Source organism: Carcharodon carcharias, chromosome 10 (assembly GCF_017639515.1).
Source record: "Carcharodon carcharias isolate sCarCar2 chromosome 10, sCarCar2.pri, whole genome shotgun sequence".
Classification (NCBI taxonomy): domain Eukaryota; kingdom Metazoa; phylum Chordata; class Chondrichthyes; order Lamniformes; family Lamnidae; genus Carcharodon; species Carcharodon carcharias.
In genome coordinates, this window is record NC_054476.1 from 135324577 (window position 1) to 135352390 (window position 27814).

General features: G+C 41.5%; 1 protein-coding gene across 12 annotated transcripts in view; it reads left to right on the top strand.

The window, feature by feature from the left end:
• Positions 1–27814, top strand: part of lig3 (ligase III, DNA, ATP-dependent) — a 73742-nt gene that overhangs the window by 16932 nt on the left and 28996 nt on the right. For all 12 annotated transcript variants that reach the window (XR_005944173.1, XM_041196960.1, XM_041196962.1 and 9 more), the window contains 7 exons: positions 5059–5136; positions 7773–7941; positions 10987–11142; positions 14512–14643; positions 15684–15763; positions 17229–17316; positions 18941–19018. Coding sequence is in view for 11 of the 12 variants with exons in the window: in XM_041196960.1 (XP_041052894.1) it covers positions 5059–5136; positions 7773–7941; positions 10987–11142; positions 14512–14643; positions 15684–15763; positions 17229–17316; positions 18941–19018 (781 nt within the window). In the remaining variant the exon portion in view is untranslated. The remainder of the gene's footprint in view (positions 1–5058; positions 5137–7772; positions 7942–10986; positions 11143–14511; positions 14644–15683; positions 15764–17228; positions 17317–18940; positions 19019–27814) is intronic.

The window sequence follows — 27814 nt, forward strand, 5'->3', positions numbered from 1 at the left end:
GAAGTGTTGAGTGGATAATCTATCTTGATCTCCTGAGGTCCCAGTCTCAGCCAAATTGTTTCATCTTATGTGATATTAAGAAATGGATGAGTGTGCTGGAAAAAGAAAAGGCTATGGGCCCTGAATACATCCCTGGTGTAGTGCTGAAGACATGTGCTCCAGAACTAGCTGAATCGCTAACCAAGCTGTTCTTGTACAGCTACTATAGTGGGCATTTGCCTGACAAAGTGGAAAATTGCCCAGGTAAGCCCTGTTCACAAAAAAGCAGGACAAATCCTATCCAACCAGTTAGCACCCCATCAGTCCACTCTGTTGTCTGCAAAGTGATGTAAAGTGTTGTTGACAATGCTATTGAGTGACACTTCATTACTAATGAGGTCAGAATGACTGCCTTTGACATCAAGGTAGCATTTGACTGAGTGTGGTGTCAAGAAGCCCTAGTAAAATTGAAGTCAGTGGGAATTGGGGAAAGTTCCTCATTTGCTGGAGTCAAACCTAACACAATGGAAGATGGTTGTGGTTGCTGGAGGCCAATCGTCTCAGCCCCAGAACACTGCAACAGGAGTTCTTCATGTTGGTGTCCTAGGCCCCACTCTCTTTAACTGCTTGATGGATGACCTTCCCTCCATCATAAGGTCACAGTTGGGGATGTTTGCAGTGTTCAGTTTCATTCACAACTCTTCAGATAATGAAGCCGTTCGTATCTGCATGAAGCAGGATCTAGACAATATTCAGGCTTGGGCTGATGAGGGGCAAGTAACATTCATGCCAGGCAATGACAATCTCCAACAGGAGAGTATCTAGCTACCTTCCCTGCCCATTCGGTAGCATTACCATCAGTGAATCTCCCCACAATCAACACCCTGGGGGTTCACTTTTGATCAGAAATTTAACTGAACCAGCCATATAAATACTGTGGCTACAACAGCAGGCCAGAAGCTAGGAATTGTGACGAGTAACTCATCTCCTGAATCCCCAAAGCCTGTCCACTATCTACAAGGCACAAATCAGGAGTGTGATGAAATATTCTGCAGTTGCCTGGATGAGTGCAGCTCCAACAACAATCGAAGATTGACATCATCCAGGACAAAACTGCCAGCTTGTATGACACCCCATCCATCGCTTTAAACTCTCACTGCTTTCTCCATTTGTGCAATTTGTATCATGTACAAGATACACTGCAGCAACTCATCAAGGCACGTTCCAGACCTGCCTAGAGAAACACTGGCAGCAGATGCATGGGAACACCATCACTGAATGCTCCCCTCCAAGTCTCTCACCATTCCTGGCTTGAAGATATATTGCCGTTCTTTTACCAGTGCAGGATCAAAATCCTGGAACTCCCTCGCGAACACCAGTGAGAGTGTATTTACACCATGAGGACTGCTGTGGTTCAAGAAGACAGCTCGTTATCACCTTCTTGGGCAGTTGAGAATGGGCAAAAAGTGCTGGCCTTGCCAGTGATGACCATATCCCATGAATGGATTTTAAAACAGAATTAACTTCTAAGTAGTAATGTGTTCAAATCACAATTCTCATAAGTCTTTGACCTTCTCTGAATTGTCAGTCAGACAGAATATGACTTTTACCTGATTGAAGCTCCTTAACTTGCCGAATTTGCATTCTGCGTTGATCCTGGCATGAAATAAACCATGTTCCAATGGGGGCACTGCTGGATTTGATACTGGATCTGCTTTGTTCTACTGACCATGGACATTGTTTTCACCAAATTTAATGGTGGTGGTGTTGACAGTGAGGGAAGTGCTGAGCAACTAATATGGCTTTCATGGACTGGCTGTGATCCAAAAATGGTTCATACAGAGGATGTTTTTGTGTCATTGACCACTTTCTATTACCCCCACATACAAAAGCTGCACACAGCTGGTCACGAGAAATCCATTTGACTTGTGCTTAAAAAAAAAACTCTTTATGGCTATGGCACATGGTTAAACATTGTGGGCTGTGGCATGAACATTAAATCATTCTAAAGAATAGATTAGGAACCATTGTTCTAATGTGTGGATGCAAAATGACTGGAAATTTATCATCTTTTGGAGGCATCCTGCTGTGTAGATTGGCTTCTGTTCAGGCTGATTTCATCTAAACCTGGTATCTGGTTTGAGATCTTTTGAGATAAGGTTGATCATTTTTTTTTGCGTGTGACCCAGGACCATATCTATTATGCAATGAGCTATGGGAATGAGAGTGAAGGGATTGATGATGTTAACCCTCTTTTTCTTCATGCATGTATTTTGACAGCCACAGTGGAACATAGTTAGAGGGAAGGTGATTTACATTTCTTTGTCTTTTCTACCCTACTCCGATAGTTCAGATTTTGTATTTTGGGCTACTTTATAAATGTGTTCTTGGCTCCTCAACCCGGAGAGTACCTTCAATGGTCTTTTATTCTTGGATAACTTTTGATAAAGTGCCCAGATGAACGGACAGAGAGCTTTTTCTTCAAAATTTTGTTTAGCTGCTGAGTCTATCCAGTAGCTTGGCTGGATCTTTCTCCGATCTTCAGAAATAGTAGTGTCACAATATTGGACCTTGTGTCACATTAATGATCAAATTTATTGAACAAACAGTAAATAACATTTATAGTAGATTTTTTAATCTAGCTCAAATAGTAAATGTTCAGGCTTTATGCTAAACTATTTTATAGCTAATCTTTTATATGCAGCACTATTTTATTCTTGCAGCTAAATGGCCTGACCTATTTCTCGGAGGGGCTATACTGACTCACTGGTGTGAACAGTGCGGCCTAATGAAATACCACCCAATCTGTCAGCGAGACTCTTCAGATTTGAATTGCTTGCCACTGTTCTTTGCTCCTGTATGAGCCTTTGCTTTCTGCTTTATATTGATCCTACCTACTCGAAGGAACCACAATCGCATAATCTTTGAGTTGCGCCTCTTTTTTTTGTGCGCGCGGGGTGTGGGGTTTGTATTTTTCTTTGGTATTCTACTTGATAGTTTCTTTAATAGATTCCACCATTGGTCCATAGATTTATCAACTCATAATTTCTCCCTTCCTGTTGTAGTCAAATCCTCTCTCCTTTCCTTCCTTCCAGTTTAAAAGGTATTCAGTCATGTTATAGTCACTATTTTCAAGAAGCTTACTTACTGCCAAACTGCTAACTATTCCTAATTAATTATTCCTAATTAAAGTGTATCACCTGCTTTACAGCATGTTGTTTGAATGCATACAATAAATCTATTCCCTTTTCTCTACTTCAATTAGTGTCCTAATGCTAATTCTGCATAATGATTGGCCTTTGTCAAATGATCACTGATTAGTATAGGAAGGGGAATAGATATATTCTCTACAGCCGTGACTGGGAATCTCGAAGGCTGTGTTGTATGCCCAGTGCCACCATTGAGGATGTCTTCTCATGGCTGGAAAAGATCTTGAAGTATGAGGGGAGGTTGCAGTTGTTATGGCCCATTTGGGAACCAATGACATTAGTAGAAGTAAGAATGAAGTTCTGCTGAGAGAGATTGAGGAGTTAGGATCTAAATCAATAAGTAGAACCTCAAAGGTAGTAATCTCTGGAATCCTACCTGATACATGTGCAAATTGATATAGGATTAACAGCTTGTGGTTGAATACGTGGTTCAAAGAGCTGTGTGGGGGATGGGCTCCGATTCACCAAGCAATGACACAAGTATGGGTAAGAGGAAGCTGTTTCATTGGGGACTGACTCCACTTGAACTGGGCTGGGACCATTGACCTGGCACATCAAATAACTAAGTCCCTAGGTTAGGCTTTAAACTAAAAAGTGTGGGTTTGGTGGGTGGTAAAGTTCAGGGTAGGGGAACTTTAAAAACCTAAAGTGAAAAGTCAAGATCATAGACCAGTGTAGTAATGAGAAGAATGTAATGGGAAGGAACAAAAAAAAAGGGAACTTTGAACAAAGGTAATGTAATAACCTTATGACAGACTGGTGCTATGTGAAAGATAATAAGGGCTCATGGGGTTGATGATAATATATTATCACGGATACAGGATTTGTTAGCAGACAGAAAACAGAGCATAAATAATGTTGGTCATGCTGTTATTGGGATGTTGCAAGGATATGTGTTCAGTTATTTACAATCCATATTAATGATTTGGATGAAGGGACCAAGTGAAATGTACCCAAGTGGCTGGGGTACAAAGCTGGGTGTGAATGTAAGCTCTAAGGAGAGCATGCGAAGTCTGCAAAGTGGTATAGTTTAGGGTAAGTGAGTGGGCAAGAAGGTGACAGATGGAGTATGATGTGGGGCAGTGTGTGGTTACTGACTTTGATAGGAAGAATGAGAAAACAGTTCCTTTTAAACAGTGAGAAACTATTAAAATGTTACCATTCAGAGGGATTTAGGTGTCCTTGTACACAAAACAAAGTTAACATGCAAGTAATTAGGAGAGTAAGTTGCATATTGGCCTTTATCGCAAGAGGGTTGGGATACAGGAGTAAGGAATTATTTCTGCAGTTCTAGAGGGCTTTGGCAAGACCACAACTGGTGTACTGCCATTTTTGGTGTCTGTACCAAAAGGAATAATTTACCTGCCTTTGGGGGAGTACAATAAAGGTTCATTCCCTGGGAAGAGAGGGGAGACTGAGTAGAATGGGCTTGTATTCTCTGGAGTTTAGAAGCATAAGAGGTGATCATATTGAAACAAAGAAGGTTCTGAGAGGTCTTGCATGGTAAATGCGAAGTGGCTGATCTCCTGGCTGAAGACTCTAACTAGGCAGCAGAGTCTCAGCTAAGAGATATGCCATTCAGGACTGAGATGAGGAGAAATTTCTTCTGAAGGTTGTGAACCTATAGAATTCTGTATCCCAGAGAGCTATGGATGCTCAGTTGCTGAACATCGTATAATCAAAGCTGAGAGAATTTTTGGGCTATAAGGGAAACGAGCGGTATGAAGATCTGGTGGGAAAGTGGAATTGCGGTTGAAGTTCAGCCATGATCCTATTGAATGGCGGAGCTTGCCTGAGTAGAACCTAATCCTGCTTTTATCCCTCGTGTCCTTGCGAATGAAACTAAAGTGTGGTCTTTTTCATCTTCCAGATGTACAGCTAATGATTTGAAATGCATCATCAGGTTGATTAAACATGATTTAAGAATGAATTCTGGAGCAAAACATGTGTAAGTGTCTGTTAATTTTTGATTAAGAAAGGAGTGTTTTGTTTAATGATTCTATAGTTGTAGGTTTAAAGTGGAATTTTTAATGTACCTTCTTCATTTGCTTGTGAATTTTTTTTTGTTCAAACTAAACTGAGGACTCTTTCTTATCTGCAGAAATAAATACTTTTATTTCCCTTCTGTGTACCATTCCTCAGTTAAGAGAGCCTGTAGGTGACCTGTTGCAAGCTGTACCTGAAATTATGCTATTAAGACTCACCACTATTCTGGATCCAATTATACATTGAGCATGGCAACCAAAGGTGCTATAATACTCCAGATGACAGGTTTACATAAGGTAGACAAAGAAACGCTGTTCCCATTAGCTGATGGTACAAGTACTAGGTGACACAGATTTAAATTTTGGGAAAGAGATCCAGGGGAATGTGAGAAGAACTTTTTTATGTAGCAAGTGGAAGTGACCTGGAACTCGCTGCCAGGGAAGTGGTGGAAGTGGAGACAATGAATGATTTCAAAAGGAAATTGGATGGGCACTTGAGGGACATAACCTTGAAGAACAAGGGGGTAGATCCAGGGAATGAGATTGACTGGATTGCTCTACAGAGAGCTGACATGGACTCAATGGGTCAAATGGCCTCCTTCTGCACCGTAATGACTGTAGGACTCTGGCTGATATCTGTGTTGTATTATGAGCAGTTGACTGTCCTTGGTACTACTGCCAGCTCTGCCATACAGAGAACTTTGTTCCTCAGGGGGTTAATTTTAACTTTAGAAAAGGAGCTTTCAGAAGTTTTTGCTCTATTCTAACATTTAAAAGATTCAATACTTTCTTAAATTCCCATCATGTTCAACGGGTTGTTTGATAACCTTTTATATGCTGCTTTCTATAGTGTTTAATGTGCAGCAGTACAAGACTTTGCTGTACCAACCCCACACTGTTTGCTTTTGGGCACCTAGAGTTCAGGTTTGTCAACTGATTCCCATGTTACGTTGCTGCTTTTACGTAAATGCACAAGTGAATTGAGTATTGTGCTAATTGAGAATAGCAATGATGACTTGCTTTATGAAATTTTTTTCTTTTCAAAATTGCCCCTTTTTTTCACTATCTCAGTAAGTATATAAACCAATATATTATGATGAAATACCAGTTTTTTTGGTATTTAGTCTACTCATTATGGGGCGGCTTGGTGGCGCAGTGGTTAGTGCTGCTGCCTCATAGCCCCAGGGACCCAGGTTCCATCCTGCCCTCAGGTGCCTGTCTCTATGGAGTTTGCACTTTCTTTCATGTTTGTGTGGGCTTCTGCCAGGTGCTCTGGTGCCTTCCCACCATCCAAAGCCGTGCTGGTTAGGTGGATTGAAGTTTCTTGCTGGGGATGATGGCAACCTCCTCGCAGACCCTTTTGTTGGTGTGGAAGTCATTGCCAAGGCGGGTGTAGTATTTCTCAATAATCACTCGGGCCGCTTTCTTGACTGTCTTAGTCCTGATATGACCCATCTTGGATTCCAGCCGAGAGAAGAGTGTGTGTTTGTGTGTGTGTGTCTCTGTGTATGCATGTGTGCCCTGTGATGGACTGGCGTCCCATCCTGGGTGTACCCTGCCTAACGCACATTGCCTGTCTGGATAGGTTCTGGAAAAGTGAGTGAGTCTACTCATTTCAACAGTGGCCACACATTAAAAGTACTTCATTGGCTGTAATGTGCTGTGAAACTTCAAGTGCTCGTGTAAAAGTGCTACTTAAATGAAAGTCTGTATTTCACGTTGAGACTTGTATTTTGCTATAATGTTGTTGCCTTTTCCATTCTTTACTACCATACATCGTCTTGGCCCTTATTTAGACCAACCATTGCCACACTTCAAACTGTTAAACCTTTGCAGCTGCTAAGGTTCAGTTCTTGGTTTTGAAAAGTAGGACTCATTTTGTCTATTCTCTTGATCTTGAACAGTTGTCATTTCAAATCTTGCCACGTCTAAATTTTTTTTTCCATTATTACAAAATACTTTCACTCGTGCAACACAGTTTAGTTCTCAAAAGCAATGCAAGACTCATGCAGTATGTTTTGATGTTTTAATACTCAACGTTTTCCCAGCTGTAGTGCTATATTATTTCCTTTGAGCATCTGTTGCTCCCTTTGTAATTGGGAAATGCCTGGACATTGTTCAAATAATAATTCCTTTCATTGCTACATTTCTGGCAGTGGCTACTTATCCTTTTTTCATACAGGCTCTTTCTTTTATATTATAGGTTACCTTTTACCACAAGTTTCAATCTTGTGTAACCAATTGCCATTCAACCTGCCCATTCGCTAATCAAAAGGGAGTATTCTGTTGCTACTGTGGGTTCCCACCCCCTTTAACCAATCCCTTAATTGTGGCCCCATCCATTCTTGCATCCATTTATGCTTATTTTCTGTACCTGATTAGCAGATTCTGGGTTGCACTCAAACAAGAGGTGTTCAAAATTAGGAATTTTATGCCAGCTTTCCAATATACTTTATTTTTTGGTAGTTCTTCCAGATATCCTGAAATCTCAGGTTACTAGTGCTATTTGACTATGTTGACTAAATACACCAACTTCACTGGTCATTCTTTTAAGTTGCTAACCAGATTGAATGTCAGAGTTCCTGCTGATTTCACTTAGGTTGGATGCCTTAGACCCCAATGCTTACGATGCATTCAAAGCCTCACGTAATTTGCAAGATGTGGTTGACCGCGTTCTCCAGAATCAACAAGAATCTGAACAAGTACCAGGATTGAAGAAAATTCTCAGCATCAAGGCTAACCTTCTAACCCCAGTACAGCCTATGCTGGTAAGGAACAGATGATAACTTCAACTTTCTTTCCAGCCCCATCCTGGCCTTCCTTTACAAACATTAATTTGTCCAGGCCAATATTAGATGGAATTAAAGGGATACATATGTATTATAAATTAAACATCGAATTGTGATAAGTGGAGTAAGTTTGGGCTTGTGCTTTTATTTTCACCCTAGCACATTCAAATCCAGATTGGAGATGTTAAGGGCTGAATTTTGTATTGGGTTATGCTGAGAAACTGAGGTGGGGAATTTAATTTCAGTTGATGATCTAAATCTGAAATAAAAAGCTAGTACCAGTGAAAGTGACCATGTAAACTCCCAGTTGTCATAAAGATCCATCTGGTTAATAGATATCCTTTAAGGGAGGGAAATCTGCTTTCTTACAGGATCTGGAATTATATTCAAGAAGGTGACTCACCACCATTTTGTCAGGGGCAGTTAAGGATGGACCATACCTCCCTATCCCATGAATAAATGTAAAAAGTCTTGCTTGTTTCAGCTCTGTATCCCATGAAGGCACTTAAGAACAAAATAAATAGCAGCAGGAGAAAGCCATATGCCCCCCTTCAGCAAGTTCCACCATTCAGCATGATCATGGCTGATCTTCAGCTCCACTTGCCTGCTGGCTCCCCATATCCCTTGATTTCCTGAGAGACCAAATATCTATCAATCTCAGTCTGGAATATACTCAATGATGGAGTATTCACAACCCTCTGGGTGGACAATTCCAAAGATTCACAGCCCTCTTGAGTGAAGAGATTTCTCCTCATATCAGTCCTAAATGATCAGACCCTATCCTGAGGTGCCCCCATGTTCTAGATTTCCCAGCCAGGGAAACAACCCCTCTATCTACCCTGTCATGCCCCTTCAGAATGTTGCATATTTTAAGGAGATCACCCCTCATTCTTTTATTCTCCAAAAAGTGTAGGTTCAGTTTACTCGGCCTCTCATCATAAGTCAACTTTCCCATCCCAGGAACCAATCTAGTGAACCTTGGCTCTACTGCCTGCAAGGCAAGTAGATCTGTTCTTGGATATGGATATCCAAACAGCACACGGTGCTTCAAGCGTGGTTGCATCAAATCCGTGTATAATTGTTGCAAGGTTTCTTTGTTCCAGTCCCTTTTCAATAGGAGCCATTTTCCTTCCTAATTGCCTGCTGTACCTGCATGCTAACTTTTTGTATTCCTTATACGAGTACACCCAAATTTCTGAACACTGACATTTCAAAGTTTCACACCTTTTTAAAAGAAATTGTATTTTTATTCTTATTACCAAAGTAAATAATCTCTCACTTTCCCACACTATACTCTATCTGCCACCTTGTTGCCCATTCACTTAACCTCTCTATATTTTGGCTATATAAATTGTCACTTGGTAGTGCAGAACTTGAGCATTGCTGAAAAGAGAGATGTGCTGTCGAAGCTTTTCACCTTGCAGTGATCGAGACAGGTTTGCAAGAATACCAAATCTCAAAGGGAACAACAATTTAAAATCCATGAAAAGAGGGTGCTGATTGGTTGGCAAGTGGACTCAGATTGGTAGAAGCATTGTCTTGGAGAATGCACCAGGGAATGGCTGTCACCCAAGCTTTTGTTTAGTTGAGAAAGGCTCAATGCGTGAACATGTTCTTTCTGTTTGCAAAGGATGGGGCCCTATGTGTGAGTATACGTAACTTCTAGTACACGTAAGTGAGCCACACTGCAAGCCCAACTGATGATCTTAAGTTGGTTGTTTGTGCAATTCTCAGCACAATCAGGATTGCTAGCAGTGTGTGCCATCTGCGAGAAGTACCACAGCAACTCACCGAGCTCCTTCGACATCATCTTCCAAACCAGTGACCTTCACCACCTAGAAGGACAAGGGCAGCAGACAGATGGGAATACCACCACCTTCTCAAAGTTCCCCTCCAAGCCACACACCATCCTGACGTGGAGCTATATTGCCGTTCCTTCATTGTGGCTAGATTAAAATTCTGGAACTCCCTTCCAAACATTACTGAGTGTACCTATGCTAGATGGACTGCAACAGTTCAAGAAGGCAGCTCACCACTATCTTCTCGAGGGCAGTTAGGAATGGGGAACAGATGCCAGTCTTGCCAGTGATAGGAACAAATGTATATTTAAAAAAAAAAAGCTTTTTAGAAATCCAAGTATAATATATCTAATGGCTCCCCTTTAACTATCCTACTGGCTCCATCCTCAAAACACCTAATAAATTTCTCAAATATAATTTCTCTTGCATTAAACCACGTTGACTTGTTCTGATCATATTTTGATTTTCTAAGTGCAGTAAGACTTCCGTTATAACAGATTCCTGCATTTTCTTGATGACTGATGTCAGGCTAACTTGGCTTTGGTTCCCAGTTTTCTTTCTCGCTCCTTTCTTGAAAGCGGTGATACAGTTGCTAACTTTCAATCCACTGGGAACTTTCTAGAATCCTCTAGAGCTTTCTGCTGGAAGTGAAGTTGTGTACCTACATTAAGCCATCCAAATATGGACTGGTCTTTTATGATCACAGGCAAAAGAGGGCTATGAATCATAAAAGCTATATCCCATCATTTGTTGCCTGGTACCAGGATTTTCTGTTCCTGGTGCCCATTGTTGCAAAGAGTCTTGCCAATGTGGATGTTTGGGGAATTGGAATTTTATAAGTCTTGGGAATGGCGCCACTACATTTCAATTGTTTGCCTTTCCCAGGGATGCTGAATCATGGTACCAGTTTCAACATTTAGCTTCCTAATTTGAGCCCCCAGAAACTCCTATACTGTGCAACAATTACAAATACCTGAACTGCAACTTTTCAGTAGTTGACCTAAATCCCCTAGAACATAGCCGGGAGCACAGGTGCCTCTTTGTGATGAGAACATTACTGACATACTTATGGTAGAAAATAAATCTTACCTAAAGGAGGAGTGTTTAATTTTTGACAAATTTTGAAAGTATCTATGAAAGGTATTTCATGCTGAGACTGTAAGTTTTTAAGTTTTAATCTTCCTGCATATTTAAAAAATGATCTAATTTTGTTTCCTTACTTCAGGCTGAAGCTTGCAAATCAATCGAATATGCCATGAAGAAATGCCCAAATGGAATGTATGCAGAGATCAAGTACGATGGGGAGAGAGTTCAAGTGCATAAGAATGGGGACACCTTCCAATACTACAGCAGAAGCCTGAAGCCTGTGTTGCCACATAAAGTGAGTAACTCCTTCGTCCTTCCATAGGAACAAAGCTCCACCCTTTTCAATTCCTCACTGCACAAAGAGAATGATTTTTTTTTTCTCCATTGCCGGCATGGGAGGAGGCACATTTGAAAGTTCACAACTTACCTTGGGAGTTTTTAATTTTAATTTTCCACTTTCTCTGCTAAGCAGACTCCTTCTGAAAACAGTAATTAATTCTGGGCTGTGGGCCCCTTCAAATAATTTGAAGCAAATTGAAGGGAATAATGGGAAGTTCACTCAGTATGTGACTTGCTGTAACTACCTCAGGGTCCTTGCTTGTTGCTGATGCTACATGCAGAAAATGGGAAATGTTCTAATACTGATGTTTATTGCCATTTAATGAGCACAAAATTCCATTAACAAAACAGTGCAGCTAAAATTGGGGTTGTAACTTAATCTGTACAGATTACAGATTTTAAAGTGCTTGTCCATTTGAAATTGCCTCAGCCTGTTTAAATTACTCCTTTTTATTTTGGACAGATACGTCCAGTTGTGTGGGACTGCACTCACCTGGTTCCATTCTTATTTATATCTAATCATGGGCAGCGAATCTTCATCAATGGCTTCTCTTCCTGCTCTTGCACTGTTACCTCTGGCGTCCCAGGGATCTACCCTTGCCACCTCATATCTGCAACAGTGTTTCAAAAGTGACTTTTTCACACCAGCCTTTTTATGGCCTTCCTGAACAGGGTTGCTAATTTAGTGAGAATACGGACAGTTTATACTGTAGAATTGTGTCCAATCCCTGATGGCTTGAGACTGTCAGACTCATTTGTTTATGGTGTGTGAAATACAGGAGATTTTCATACTGATCGGCTTCCGAAGTTAAAAGACAGTGTTCCACGGTGCTTTTCAAGCAATATTTCCTATCTCTTTCTGAAATTCTATGGGAGGCTGGCAGCTGCTATTTATCCCTGATGCATGAGGATGTTGGTGATTAGTGGGGTAGAATACTCAAACCACTGTGAACCTCCCTCACAGTGCCTGCACACATTATAGTTCTCACCAATACTCTCTCAATTATGTATTTCAGTCTTCTATGTAGGAAAAATCCTAGGAATAAGATCAGTGTGACTGCTGGGATAACCTCATCTCTGTGCAGGGTGTGTCTTTCCTCCCTTGTTTACTCACTCATTCTCAAAATTATCACAAAGACTGAGGTATTGATTTGTGCCAACAGTATAACCACCCAGCTCTCCTTGCGGCTCCCATGTTAGCTGACATTGTTAACAGTTCTCTCCCCTTGGCTTTTGTTCCCCTCTCCTTCAATTCTGCCATCATCACCCCTCTCAGTTTGACTTCTCTGTCAAAAGATGGCAGAACATCATGTATGAATCCCTCCAATCAGGTTTCCTTTCAATATATTGAAACACTCTTGTCATAATTGACATCATATATGATTGACAAAGGCAAGCTAGCCCTACTCAACTTGCTTGCAGCCTTAGACACGGTTGATCACACCATCCTTCTTCAATGCCCTTCCAGTTGTGTGGGACTGCATCACCTGATTCCATTCTTATTTATATCCAATCATGGGCAGCGAATCTTCATCAATGGCTTCTCTTCCTGCTCTTGCACTGTTACCTCTGGTGTCCCAGGGATCTACCCTTGCCCCCTCATCTTCCCCCCCCCAATCCCTGTCCTGTTTTTCCTCTACATGCTGCCCTGCAGCGACATCACCCAAAAACACAGTCTGTTTCCGCACATATGCTGACGACACTCCGGCTTTACCTCACCACCACTTTTCTTGACTCCTTCACTCTCTCTAAATTGTCAGACTACTTGTGCGATGTCCAGTACTGGATAAGCAAAAATTTCCTCCAGTTAACTATTGGGAAGACTGAAGCCACTGTTTTTGGTCCCTGCCACAAACTCTGCTCCCTATCCACTGACTCCATCCATCCTCCTGGCAACTGCTCGCAACCTTGGTGTCAGCCACATATTCCCATTATCAAGACCATCAATTCCTACCCTGTCTCAGTTTCTCTGCTGTTGAAACCCTCATTCATGCCTTTGTTAACTTCCAGACTTGACTAATCTAACACATCTGCTGGCCTGCCATGTTCCCTGCAAACTTAAAATCATTTAACACTCTGCTGCCTTTGTCCTTACTCACCAAATCCCATTCATCAATCACCTCGACCTCACTACCTTCAGTGGCTCCTGGTAAAGTAGCATCTTGATTTTTTTTAAATTCCCATTCTTGCTTTCAAATCTCTCCATGGCCTTTCGCCTTCCTATCTAATCTCCTCCAGCCCTCCAACCTTCAGATACCCGCTGTCCTCCAATTCTGGCCTTTTGTGCATTCCTGATTTTAATTACTCCATCATTGTTGACCATGCTTTCAGCTACCTAGGCCCAAAGCTCCGCAAACCCTCCTCCTCTCTACCTCACTTTCCTCCTTTAAGACACTCCTTAAAATTTACCTCTTTGACCAAGGTTTCGGTCATCTGACCTAATCCTTTATATGACTCTGTATCATACTTTGTTTTATAATACTCTTGTGAAGTGCCTTGGGACCTTTATTATGAGAAAGGTACAACATAACTATTAGTTGTTGTTACAATATAAATACCTGGGCCAGGGATGCCTGAATAGCATCAATGTATTTTTTTGTTTCCTCACTCTTCCTTTTTCCCTCCCCCTCCCCACCTGCCCTTTCCACTTTTCCGTACTTAAAAGCTCACTATGTGTTTTGTATGAGTTTAATCTCCCTAATAAATGTAAAAATAAACTGTAAAGGACTGCCTGCTCCTGAGCAAGTTTAATGGGATTTATGTGGTTTGTTGGTAAATCATAGGGCTGTCCTCTCTCTCTGTTAGTGTTGAGCAGATGTAACTCTATCAAAAATGGATGTGCTTATTCCATATATAAGCACTGGAGGACATCTGGTATCAGAAATTATAGTTTTGATGTTTGCGCTATACTGCTAGTTATCCTATAATATTACAAACATGAAAAAAGAACCTGCATTCACGTAACTTAGTCTCGGTCTCAGCCTACTTTATGTGCTCAACTGGAGTGGGGTTAAACTTCTAGCCTGCAGACTCAAGAGATCTACATACTGAGACCAAGCTGATAACATGATGTTTAGACTGTTATGTGAAAAGGGAGTATGTGTAGGGTTACAGGAGAAGGTGAAGGAATGATACTAGGTGAGTTGCTCATTCAGAGAGCTGATGCAGACACGATGGGCTAAGTGGTCTCCTTCTGTGCTGTAACAATTCTGTGATTCTATGATGTTAGGTATGCCCCGTGTTCTGGTATGATGAAAGTAGACTGATCTCTGTAGTTTCATTGTCACAAAAACTAATTTTGTCTTTTTTGTTTTTTCCCTCCTAGGTTGCTCATTTTAGGGATTTTATTCCCAAAGCTTTTGTAGGAGGTGACAGCATGATTTTGGATTCTGAGGTGCTGCTGATTGATACACACAGTGGAAAACCACTCCCTTTTGGAACACTGGGTGTCCATAAGGTAATGTGATTGAAGGATCCATGTTTAATTTCTTCCTGTGATGTTTATGATGAAGGACCCCCCCCCGCCTCGCCCCCCGCAAGGTAAACATGAGGTCATCCAAAACTCCGCTACCTGTGTCCTCACTTGCACCAAGTTTGTTCACCCATCATCCCTGTGTTTGTTGATCTATGTTGGCTCTTGGTCAAGCACCATCTTGGTTTTAAAATTCTCATCCTTGTTTTTAAATCCCTCCATGGCCTCACTCCTCCCTATCTGTGTCATTTGCTCCAGGTCCACAATCCTCTAGATATCTGTGTTCCTCTAATTCTGGCCTCATGATTAACGCCCGATTTTAAATTACTCTTCCATTGCTGGCTGTGCCTTCAACTGCTTGAGCTCTCTCCCTAAACTCTCTCTACCTCACTTTCCTCTTTTTAAAATGTCCCTTGAAACCTACCTCATTAAACCAAGTTTTGATCATCTGTCCTAATATTTCCTTATGTGACTTGGTGTCAAAATTTTGCTTAATATTCCTGTGAAGTGCCTTGGGATGTTTTATTACATTAAATGTGCTTTATTAATACAATTTATTGACAGTAATATTCAAATAATTGTCATAAAATGATTTGAAAGTTCTTCAGAATTATAAGCCGTACAAACTGGAAGGGACCCAGGAATGGTGCCTGATCTGAAACGTCTGATCCCATCTAGCTAACAGTTGCCTTCAGCTTCAGCTCTCTAGGCTAGGTAGAAGAAACTTCAGACGAGGTTCTCATTTCTGATCATTAGCTAGTACACACGTCTGGACAAGTGTGGCTCACCTGGGATGCATCCCTTAGTTGTGTTTGCTGAAGATGTAAAGGCCCACATATAAATAATGGCCATTTAGGTGAGGTAGTGGAAAGCTGCAGACAGTGAAGCTGTAGTCCAGCAAGAGTCCGTGTCTTTGGTCTGAGAGATGGAGGTTGGAACATTCTTTTGGACTACTGAACAGTAGAGCTAGCATTGTATGTATTAGCTCAACAAACCATTTGAATTCTATTTTTCTTCTGTTCCAGAAAGCCGCCTTCAAGGATGCTAATGTTTGTCTTTTTGTCTTCGACTGCATTTATTTCAATGGAGTCAGCCTCATGAACAGGTTTGTACATCCCCCATCAAATCTGCATGCAGTAGGAAATTCCTTTTGAACTTGGGTCTTAACAGACACAATGGAGCTTGTTGTATAATTGAATTACTGTTTTTATGTTGTGCTAGTGCCATTGACTCTTGACTCTCAAGTTGCCACTGCAACAATCCCAAAAATATTGCCTAAGTATTCAAATGCTAGCAACCAGAAAGATCCTTTTTTAAAAAAACAAACAAAAGGGTATCTCTGGTCAACAGTGATCCTTGACCAGACCCCAATTTTTTGGTGATGTTCTGTTAGAGATTAATAATGTTTTGTTTAAAGTAGGCAAAAGTTTGAGATTCAAGACGCTTGCTAAGTGAATAAAGCCAAAAGATTCCACGGCTTTTGAACAAACAAAAATAAACTTTACTATACAAAGTCAGAAGGATAACAATTTATAATATCTATCTTATACTCTAGCATTCAGGGATAATATAAGGTACATGTGAATTAACAGGCAAACTGTGGACAAACACACTGCACATTAAATAACAGATGCGACCAAGACGACACACCCAGATGTCAGAAACACTGAGAATCAACCAATCTCACCGAAACCTATGTCTTTCTCACGTGGGATTCCCATCTTCACCTTTGAAGATCTAACCTCGGAATTCTCACCAAAAGTCACTCCAACTCGGATGACACCAACAACCGCCCACCTCACAAGGTTTCAATCTCGTTTCCTGAGATTCTCTTCTCCTGGATTCCGGAGTCCGGACTCGAGCAGTAATTCACAGGCACAACTTCAGCTCTTCGGCCACGCTGAGCAGAGCACTACAGTTCCAAAGGGGTACCTTTGCTTCAATGGCCCCCAGCACAAAGGCTGCCTTCTTGGGTCTTCAGGCTTCTTCTGAGCCCTCTTCACTTAGTCTGCTATCTGCGGATCTTTTCTTGTTTGGAGCCTGTTTCTCTGCTCTCTCTTTACCTTAGCGAGGATCTCTGTCCCCTGTCTCTGCCCCGTACCTGGGACTTCCTTTTGGGACCCCTCCCTGTCCCCTGCCTGGGACTCTTGCCAGCAATAGTTCTCTGCTCCTGGTCACATGACCTGGGTTTTCCTATCATTTTCCTTCCTGCACAGGCATGCTGGATCCTAAGAACTCAAGGGCTGGTCAGCGCTTGCGCAGCCCGCTCCAAAGCCTGCAATCAACATTATGCCAAGTTTTACTTTCATAATACCAGCCTTGGTAAAACTGCCACATTTAACCTTGGTGTTGCTCCAGATTGCAAGGGACTTGGACACCCCAACATTTTCTCTTGGGCCATTTAGAAATTTGGACCCCTCTTTAAATATATGCAGGCTCAATGGCTTCCATCATCTCCATAGAAACCTGCAATTATAATAAATAGAAGAATGAGCTAGACTGGCTTAATGTCTTCCTTGATGTACACTATCCTTGTGACTTATTTAAATATGTTTTTTATGTCTTTACAGACCAATCAGTGAGAGAAAGCAATTCCTTCATGACAACATGGTTGAAATCCCCAATAGGATCATGTTTTCAGAGATGAAGCATGTGACTGTGAGTACAGTCACTTTTTAAGTGGAACCTTTTACAAAGGCTTCACAATACTGTATGTATTCCTTACCAAAATGGTCTAGATTTTCATTGTTTGGTTTTGAATTGGTGTCCAATGGTGAAGGTAACATCAATTTATTTTAAGCTCTTTTAAGCCGGAAGTTAGTGAATCAACAGGGCACATAAGGACCTGGATAAGGTGGTCAAACAGGAGGGAGATGACATCAAGATAGATTTATATAATTTAGCACTCTCTGTAAAACTTGCACGATGAGGGTGCGTATTGGAAATTCAGGTATGACGCTCTGCATGTCACAGAAGGTTTCTCTCCAATAATCACTTCCTTTCCTGAGTTGCCAATCTGTAATTCCATCATACTTCTGTGCTAAGGAGCAAATACATAAAATCTGCTCCATAGTCTTTGTACAACCCGACATGGATCTAGACAAAGGGCAGATTGAATGCCCTTCCATTATTCCTTCTTACTTTGATTTCTTATATTGCTAATTATTTAGGTTTTTCCTGATATTTTGATAAAACCCAATACTAAGTGGTCTGTGGCTTCAGCCAGAACTTCAGACATTGCCAGTGTATTTTCTACCAGGGTTATAGTGGGTTACACTGAGGTTTTTTTCAGTGTACTATGGCGCCATAATCTGCCGGAACAGAACATGTCATACATGTTCCACCATGCAAATGTGAACCATCACATCGTTGGCAAAAAACAATGAACAAGTGCAGCTTGGAGGGAACATTGCTCTCTCTCCTCCTTTGCCCATCTCAAATCTCACCTCTTTGACCAAGCTATTAGTCAACCCTTCCTAATATTGTAATATCTTCGTTTGTGGCTCAGTGCATCTGTGAAGTGCTGTGGGATGCTTTCCTACATTAAAAGCATGAAATAAATGTAAGTTATTTCTTTGCCACTTTTCTCTCAATGCTGTTAGCGATTCTGCTGCTCTCTGCCTAAATATCATATTAATTCTGCAATAATAACATTTGTTAATGTTGATTATCTTGAACACAAAATGGTCACAGAAAATGGAACCCCAGATTGTAAATATTGTATAACCAATGACTGCTGTCTAGAACTACCTATTGGAGATAGCAACGCAATCCTGAAGGTTTTTTCTATTATAAACTTAAAGTAACTGCTCTGACATGTTATGTTGAGGGAAACCTCCTTGCTTTTATCACTTATAATAAAGCCCATATGTAGTTGACCTCTCTAATTAATCTGTTCTCTTTTCACACTACCTGTAATGCATTTGAAGTGTCTTTTCTTTGGTTCCTTTTTAAGGAGGGGTTCTTGGATTTGTAAAGTTAGACATTGACAAGTTTTACAAATTAAGATTGTGTTAAATATTCATTCCGGCCAAGTTCACTCACTCTAAAATTGCGATAGACCATATTGATCTCTGGAGAAATTGCTCACCAGCACCCCCCCCATTAGCCTATGTAAATACTTCAAACAAAATTCAAAACAAACAAAGTTACAATTTTGATGCATTAATCAAAGAAATTACTCTTGTGACCATCTCTGTAACTAATCAGTTTATTTGATAAAACAAGTGTACATTTTACTAACTCTTTTTTAAAAGAAACTCTTTGCATCTTATTTTGGCAGAGGGCCTCTGACCTGGGAGAAATGATCAATCGAGTGATTAGAGAGGGCCTGGAGGGACTGGTATTGAAAGACATTAAGGTGAGATATTCTCAACATGGGTTGTTACTGTAGCCCTATCTTCTGTAAGTGGACAGAATTGGCTGGATTAATCAGGCAAGTATTTGTGTATGGAAATAATTTCAAAATAATCAAAGTGGTGCCTATATCTACATTATCAGTCATGTGTGTATTCAGGTGAGTGTCCTAACGTCATCCCGCACGTGAACAGTCTTCAGGTCGTCGGGTGGGTGTTGGAGCCACGCCCAACAACAATTAAAGTGTCATTTAATGCCATTAAAAAGCCAATTGTACTGTATTTTGCATTGCCTGTGCGATTTTGACCTCGTTACACAGGCAGGCAGGCAGGCAGCCACTTTTAACGAAACTTAATCCGGGGAAGGATAAAGCAGGTCTGCAGCATTGCCATTGTGAATAGTGAGGAGTTAGGGAGACAGTGTTGTGACACAGCAATTGGTAAAGACTGAGTTGTTGATACCCCAAAGGAAAACTTGAAGCAACTGTCTTAATCTATACTTTCAATTGATATGCTTGAGATGCAGCTCTGAATTCAGGAATAAGACTACTGAACCTCGAGGCTTTTTATATAAAACTAATTAAAAATGTATTAATTGACAACAAATTAAACACACACACATCTGCAAATTACTACCATAATAACTTTTAAACAAATCTCCAAATTAATCACTCCCAGTTAAATCTTCACCAAGGCAACAATAACCCATAGACTTTAAACAGACACCAGGCAAAGCACATTTGACTTTACAAATTCAAAATGAGGTTCCTTGCAATCTGGTTCCTTTGCAGACACAGTTGCAGGCTTACAGGATGGTTAGATCTTAAATGCCTCTGCCTTACACACACAAAATCCTTTCTGTTTATACCTAGCTTTTCCTTTGAATGTAAATTTCCCATGGTTTCACCAGTTTTTTACTTCACATCTTCAACAATAACATTTTCATCCCACTAATTTTATTAGTAATATAAACACATTGCTTGGCATCTCCTAGCTAGGTGCAAGATTTTACTCCCACTCTTGAGTGCTTTATTCAACAAATGTAAATTTACACTTTACCTTCTATCCTCCTTACTGTTTATCCAATTAACATGTCAAACTATAATACATCAAAGCACCCAGACTATCTGGCTTTAATTCAATTAAGACACACACAGTCAAACACATAGACACAGACCCCACTACAATTCCATTTTAAAAATAATTTCCAATAAATTATAGACAATATTTCTTCATGACAGTTTGCTGCTGGTTGTTTATTTGGACTTGACAGCTTCATCTCTGTTCTGAGCTTCAGTCTAAGCATTTCTAGGCTTCATTTCAGGACTCGTTGGTGCCTTCAAGGCCCCCGGAGGATGTTGACCCTGTGGACCCTTCCAGGTACCAGACAGCCTTCCCTTACCCTGGTAATGGGCATTGTGGCCTCTGCTGGTGGCACCTCCCCTGAGGAGGAAGAGAGGGGCAGAAGGGAGAGGAGGCTAGGTGTCTCAATGTAGCTTCCAGGGGAGCGACCTGTGGGGAGGAGAGGCACAGGGCCAGCAGGTAGTCCAAGGTGGAAGGGGCCACAGAAGACGCCACTAACCTGCTACCAGGGTTCACAGACAGCGATGCAGCTACCTCAGCATTTCAAAGGTGCAATGCTGAAGGAGGCTCCGTGTCTCCAGGGAGACTGACCTCTATTTTTCAGATGATTGGTTTGAGATCACCTCCAACTGTGTGGGTGGACACCCCATGCTAGTGGCTCTGAAGGTCATGGTGGCCCTCAACTTCTATGCCTCCAGCTCTTTCCAGGTGTCAGTGGAGGATCTTTGTGGAGTATCTCAATCAGCTGTCCACAATTGCGTCAAGTTGGTAACTGAATGCTCCATTAAGGTGGCTAATGACATTTACTCATTTCCATATGGATGAGGCCAGCCAGGCTGAGCGAGCCAGAGGGTTTGTAGTGATTGCTGGGTCCCCAAATCCAGATGCAATCGACTGCATACGTGTAGCTATCAAGGCATCAGCGAGTCATCCGGGTACTTTTGTCAACAGGAAGGGCTTCCACTCGATGGACGTCCAGATAGTTTGTGACCACAGGATCTAGATTCTGCAAGTCTGTGCAGGGTATCCTGGCAGCTCCCATGACGCTTACATCCTCAGACACTCACAGATTCCAAGGCTGCTCACTGCTTCAGTTCGACTGGATGGATGGCTGCTGGGTGACGAGGGCTATCCCTTGAAAAGATGGCTTCTGACACCTCTCCGCTACCCAGGAACAGAGATAAAGCAGTGTTGTAATAGGAGTCATGCCTCCACAAGGGCGGTGATAGAGAGGACCATAGGCCTTCTTAAGATGCGCTTCAGATGCTTGGACCATTCAAGGGGTGCACCACAGTCCCCCTAGAGCAGGTGCCACTGATGGTGGTTGCATGCTGCGCTCTCCACAGTTTGGCACTGGCAAGGTGGGACCCACTAGACGAAGAGGATCTTGAGGCAGCTCCAAAGGGCAAAGATGATGAATCTACTGGTGAGTCAGAAGAGGAGGCTGGTGAGGAGAACGCAGAGGGCGTGGAGGCAGACCTCTGGATCCTTCAGGGAGACAGGGACACTTTGATCCAATGCTGCTTCAGCTCGGCTGCCAAAGACCTGCTTCCACCTCATGCCAAGACTGCCGCCTCCATCCTGGATGTTTGAAATGACCTTTCCTTTGAACCCAAAGTCCAGTCAGTGTCTGTGCAATAAAGTTTAGAGCCATTCATGTCCAGCATCAGAAACTGACGTGCCCTGCATCTACAAAACAAGTGAAACATACTCAGGCCATCAAGACAAAAGCAAAATTTATATCATGTTGGCACTCACGTCAAATGAACGTAACAATATATGGTGTTAATGATCACACCAGTAAACAGATTAACAAAACATGTCAGAACAGAAGCCTCCATGCCTAACATAAACAGGTGGAACCAAACTCAACATTTTATTCATCCTTAAACTTCATGGGAAAAATATCTTGAGCGTAAAGGCACTTTAGTTAGCTTTGCTTCATTAACCAATGGCTGAATGATTAAACCAAAGATTTAATTTCACCAGAGTTTAACTTACTACATTAAGTTAATTGAGGAATTATTCAAATTTTCTGTTCTGACAAATAGAAGCAAGCCTGTACAAAAATGACTTGCAATGTTTTGGTGGTAAAATGGAGAATATGGCAACTAAAGAATAGACATGAAGGAGGAATTATTCAAAGAGAAGAAATAGAATTTCTGCCACACTTCAAGCAATAGGCATGGCAGCAGAGTGAGAGCCGCGCTGAGAAAATTCTTCCTCTTTGGGATTCATCAAGGGTATAGTAGCATTTTGGTATGTTACTGGCGTAATTATCCAGAGAAGATCAGCTGATGTTTCCAGCCACTGGTAAGGCCACTGTTCCAGTCTCCTGGACAAACTCCGAAGATTCTCCCCATGGCAGCCTTCAGGGAGCTGCCTCCGCCGGTTTTAAAGCGCCTGCCGGGTTGCCACAGGACCCGGTACCCGACAGGCTCCCGTCCCCTCCTGGCCCCATTTACTGCTGGGCAGACCTTAATTGGCCTTCTAGCATGAAATTGCATTTGCAACCTGACCGTGGCCAAGAGCGGTTTCCACATCTGTTTCCGCTCCCACTGACTTGGTGCACACGCCAAGCGTGAAATTCAGGCCATGGTTGCTATTACTGAGATTCGCTTTCAATTCCAGATTTTTTATTAACTGAATTTAAACTTCACTAGCTGCCATGATAGGATTTGAACCTGTGGCCCCAGAGGATTAGCCTGGGCCTCTGGATTACTAGTATAATGACATTATTGCTAAGTCACCAACTCCTTACTTGTGTAGGTATACCCCGAGGTCTCATTGTTTCTTCTTCTGCTTTAATATTGCACCATTTTGTTCTTGTTGCCTTTCCTCATTCCTTTTACCAAAGTGAATCACTTTACACTGCTCTACATTAAGTTTCATCAGTCCTGTGTCTGCCTATTTTACCAATTTATGTCCTTGTGAAGTTTTTCACTGTTTTCTCACTGTTTAGGACATTTGAGATTTGTGTTGACTGCAGACTTTGAAATTATGCTTTGCATATCTAACTCCAGACCATTGATGTATATCAAAAAGTGCAGTGGTAGTAAAGAGGAATTTAATGCAGAGAAGTGCAGTAGTCCCAATATCAACCCTGGGGACTCCACTCCATACTTCCCTATAACCTGAAAAACAACTGCTCACCTTGACTCTGCTTCCTGTCCCTTAGCCAAGTTTGCACCATGGAATTACTGCCCCTTTAATCCCACGGGCTTCAGTTTTGTTAACGTTTATTATGTGGTATATTATCAAATGCCTTTTTGAAAGTCCATAAACACAACTTCAACCACACTACCTTCACTCTCCATCGCTTCATCAAAGAAGACAGTCAAGTTCGTCAGATGTAATTTTCCTTGAAAAGATCCATGCTGGCTTTCATTTATTAACTCCTATTTTTCCAACTGCTTGTTCATATTGCCTTGGATTATTGTCTTTAAAAAGTTTCCCCACCACTGATGTAAGGCTAACTGGCTTGTAATTGTGGTTTATCCTTCTCCTGTTTTTTTTTTTGGAACATTTTCAATCCTCCAGTTCTCTACCCCCTTCTCAAGGGCAATTAAGGATGGGCAATAAAAGTGCTGGCCTATCTGGTGACACTCACGCCCTATGAAAAAGAATTTTAGAAGACCCACATGCATGGGGAATTGTAAGATTGTGCCCAGAACTTTTGAATTTCCATCCTCACTTACTCAGCAAGCTAGGAATTTTCTACTTCAAGCATTGATCATGGGGATAATGAGAAAAAATTTTCTTTTCCTTTCTTCTTTTCTTTCTTTTATGCTCTCATTCATTGTGACCTACTATTCCTCTTTGCTGGGCTTCATCACTTTCTATATGATTTTTTTTTACTGTGTCTGACTCTTTCTCACTGTTACTCTTTCTGTAACTCTTTCCTCTCTTTGTCTGGTTTGTGATGTAGACTGTCATTCCACATGTCTGTACCTTCCTGGCAGGTTTTCTGATGCAGTCAGTTTCTGCTATTATATTTGCTAAATATCGGTTAATATACTGAAATGTCAGCTGAATCATACCACAAATGGGATGGTATAGATTCTGCAAGCTGGTGAAATGTACATAAATAAGGGAGAAGTTGGAATATTGTGGGGAACCTGTGACTGATAGTTGGCAGGCCTGGATGTAGACACAAGAGGCCTGGGAGAGAAGAGGTGCCTTAGAGTTTGGGAGGCGAGCAGCCACTGTAAGGCCTGGTAGAATTGAGGAAATTGGACGATTGTTGCCTGGCAGCACATTGGGGAAAGGGAATCTGTTCAGAAGCACACTGCAAACCACTCATCAGTAATTTTAACAGGGGTCGGCTAGCTCAGTTGGCTGGACAGTTGGTTTGTAATGTGGAGTGACACCAACAGCGTGGGTTCTATCCCTGTACCAGCTGAGGTCATTCATAATCTCAACCTTACCCCTCGCCTGAGGTGCGGTGACCCTCAAGTTAAAGTCACCACCAGTTGCCTCTGTCTAATGAGAGAGCAGCCTATGGTCCTCTGGGACTATGGCAACTTTCATTTTCATTTTTCTGGCCAGTCTAATCTGATATTTTACAGATTGGAAAGTACTGGAGTGAAAGTGGATCAAACCAATCATTTGGTTAGCTTTATTATGATTTATTGTTATTTGAATGGATCCCTGTGTTAAACTGTAATTTTAAAGTCAACAGGACATTTTGTGTTTTAGATTGTGACTTATGATGCCTTTATTTTTCGTCACTGGGACATTTGATCTAATCGACCATTCTCATGAATGGATACTTTTATTCAGGGTCTTATTTAAAAAAAAATGCACTTTAGAAAACAAGTCAAAGATTCAAGATAGATCACACTGTAGTGTTGTTTCTTTCTGGCACTATTTCAATTTTAAAATCTCAAAAAAATTAACCTTTACTAATGAAAAAATAAATTGCATTTCATTAGCACCTTGACACCATTCTTAAAAGTTTAAAAGATAAATATTATGGCCACTAGAGAAAAGCAAAGTGTCCTAGGAACCTCCAATCAGTAAAGAGCTGTGCTGGAAAAATGAAATATCAGGTAATTTGAAGGATTTTATTATGGAAATCTATAGACACTGTAATCTCTTAAATTTGGAAATACCAATTGTCCAAAAGTTGTTTTGAGCAGACCCACACAACTTTCAGACTCACCACTTGTGGCACTGCTACAAATCATGAAATAATGAATGTCATGTCCTTTGTGGTTATTCTAATAGTTGTGCTTCTACTGCGTACATGATTACATCTAAATTAGAGCTCCTAGGAGAAGAGGAGTAATCACTACTAAAGATAAGAGTAACAGCCTTTGGCTGTTTCAGTGAGAAGGCTGTAGGAGAAAGAGACATTATGAATGCCAACCATATAATCATAGAAAAGTTATGGCACATTCAGCCCGTTATGTCAGCACTGGGTGAAGAAAACTGCCCATTCTAATCTCACCTTCCAGCACCCGGTCCGTAGTCTTACAGGTTACAGCACTTCAGGTGCAGCTCCAGGTATCTTTTTAAATGAGTTGAGGGTTTCTGCCTCAACCACCAATCTGGGCAGCGAATTCCAGACACCTACCACCTCTGGGTGAAAAATGTTTTCCTAATATCCCTCTAATCCTTCTACGAATCACCTTAAATCTGTGCCCGCCTGGTAATTGACCTCTCTGCTAGGGGAAACAAGTCTTCCCTGACTACTCTATCCAGGTCCCTCATAATTTTGTACAACTCGATCAAGTCACGCCTCAGCTGTCTCTTCTAAGGAAAACAACCCTAGCCGACCTAATCTGTCCTCATAGCTGCAATTTTCCAGCCTGGCAACATTCTTGTAAATCTCTTCTATACTCTCTCCAAAGCGATTGTGTCCTTACTGTAATGTTGTGACCGGTACGCAAAATTCCAGCTGTGCCCTAACCAGCATTTTATACAGTTCCAGCCTTCCATTCCTGCTTTTGTATTCTGTACCACGTGCAAGAAAAGGACAGATTCCATATGCTTTCATTACCGCCTGTCCTGCCACCTTCAGAGACCTGTGGACATGCACTTCAAAGTGTCTCACTTCCTCTACGCCTTTCAATACCTCCTGTTTATTGAGTATTCCCTTGCTATGTTTGCACTCCCAAAATGCATTACTTCACACTTCTTCTCCAGATTGAATTCCATTTGCCACTTTTCTGCCCACTCAACCGAACCATTGCTGTCATTCTGGAGTACACAGCTATCTTCTTCACTACCAAATACACTACCAATTTTTGTGTCATCTGCAAATTTCTCAGTTGTGCCTCACATGTTTTAAGTCCAAATTATTAACATATACAACAAACAGCAGGAGATCCAACACTGAGCCGTGTGGAACGCCACTGGAAACCTTTTTCCATTCGTGAAAGCATCCGTTGATCATTACCCTTTGTTTCCTATTGCTGAGCCAATTTTGGATCCAACTGCCACATTCCCCTGTATCCCATGGACTCTAACTTTTCTGACTGGTCGGCCAGGTGGGACAAAGGAAGAAAAGTTTGCTAATTGGGAATTAAAATTGTGGTTAGGCATTCAAATGTTGTTCTATAATCCAGAAAATCCTGAAATCCAGCAATGCCTTGGTCCCAAGCATTCTGGACGGAGAGGTTACAATGTATATAATTTTACAGCCAACACAAACTTAACTCTGTGCAAAAATACAAAATGAAAAATGTGACAAGCAGGCAAAAAAACAAAACCACACACCAGTAGATCTGTGTCATGAATATTTTCTGGTACCAACACTGGTGAAATGCCACAACTTGTATTGCTCAAAACCTGCAACACTTAGCAAATGAAACTTAGAAGAAAAATAAATTGTTCAATGTTCCTTCCAGTTAATCACTGTTGATACCTATTCCTATTTTAAAGTTGTGCATATTTTGTTCCTTTGAGGTAATAACTTCAGATATGATATTTTTGAAAAGTCAGACACTTTGGGCACATCCTTATGTAGATATCAGTGTGCGGTCAGACTTTAAACTACGTTTAATAAACAAGAAGCCCCATTCTTAGAATGGTGGAACAGTACAACACATTTGGCCCATCGAGTCTTCACTGGCTCTTTCAAAGAGCAATTCTGCTAGTCTTGCTCACCTGTGCATTCCCCGAATCACAGAATCTTAACAGCACAGAAGAAGGCCATTGGGCCCATTATGTCTGCATTGGCCCCAAAGGAGCATTATGACCTTATGCCATTGCCCTGCCTTTTCCCTGTACCCCTGCAACTTGTTCCTATTCAAATAATCATCTAATGCCCTCTCGAATGTCTTGTTTGAACCTGCCTCCACCACACTTCCAGGTAGTGCATTCCAGACCCAAACTACTCGTTGTGTGAAAAAGTTTTTGCTCATGTTATATTTGCTTCTTTTGCAAATCACTTTAAACCTGTGCCCCCTCGTCCAGCTCCCTCATGATTTTGAAAACTTCTAACAAGTCTCCTCTCAGCCTTCTCATCTCCAAGGAGAACAGTCCCAGCTTCTCCAATCTTTCCTCATAACTGAAGTTTATCACAGAATTACCTGGAAAAACTCAGTAGGTCTGGCAGCATTGGCGGAGAAGAAAAGAGTTGATGTTTCGAGTCCTCATGACCTTTTGACAGAACTTCAACTTGAAGTTCTGTCGAAGGGTCATGAGGACTCGAAACGTCAACTCTTTTCTTCTCCGCCGACGCTGCCAGACCTGCTGAGTTTTTCCAGGTA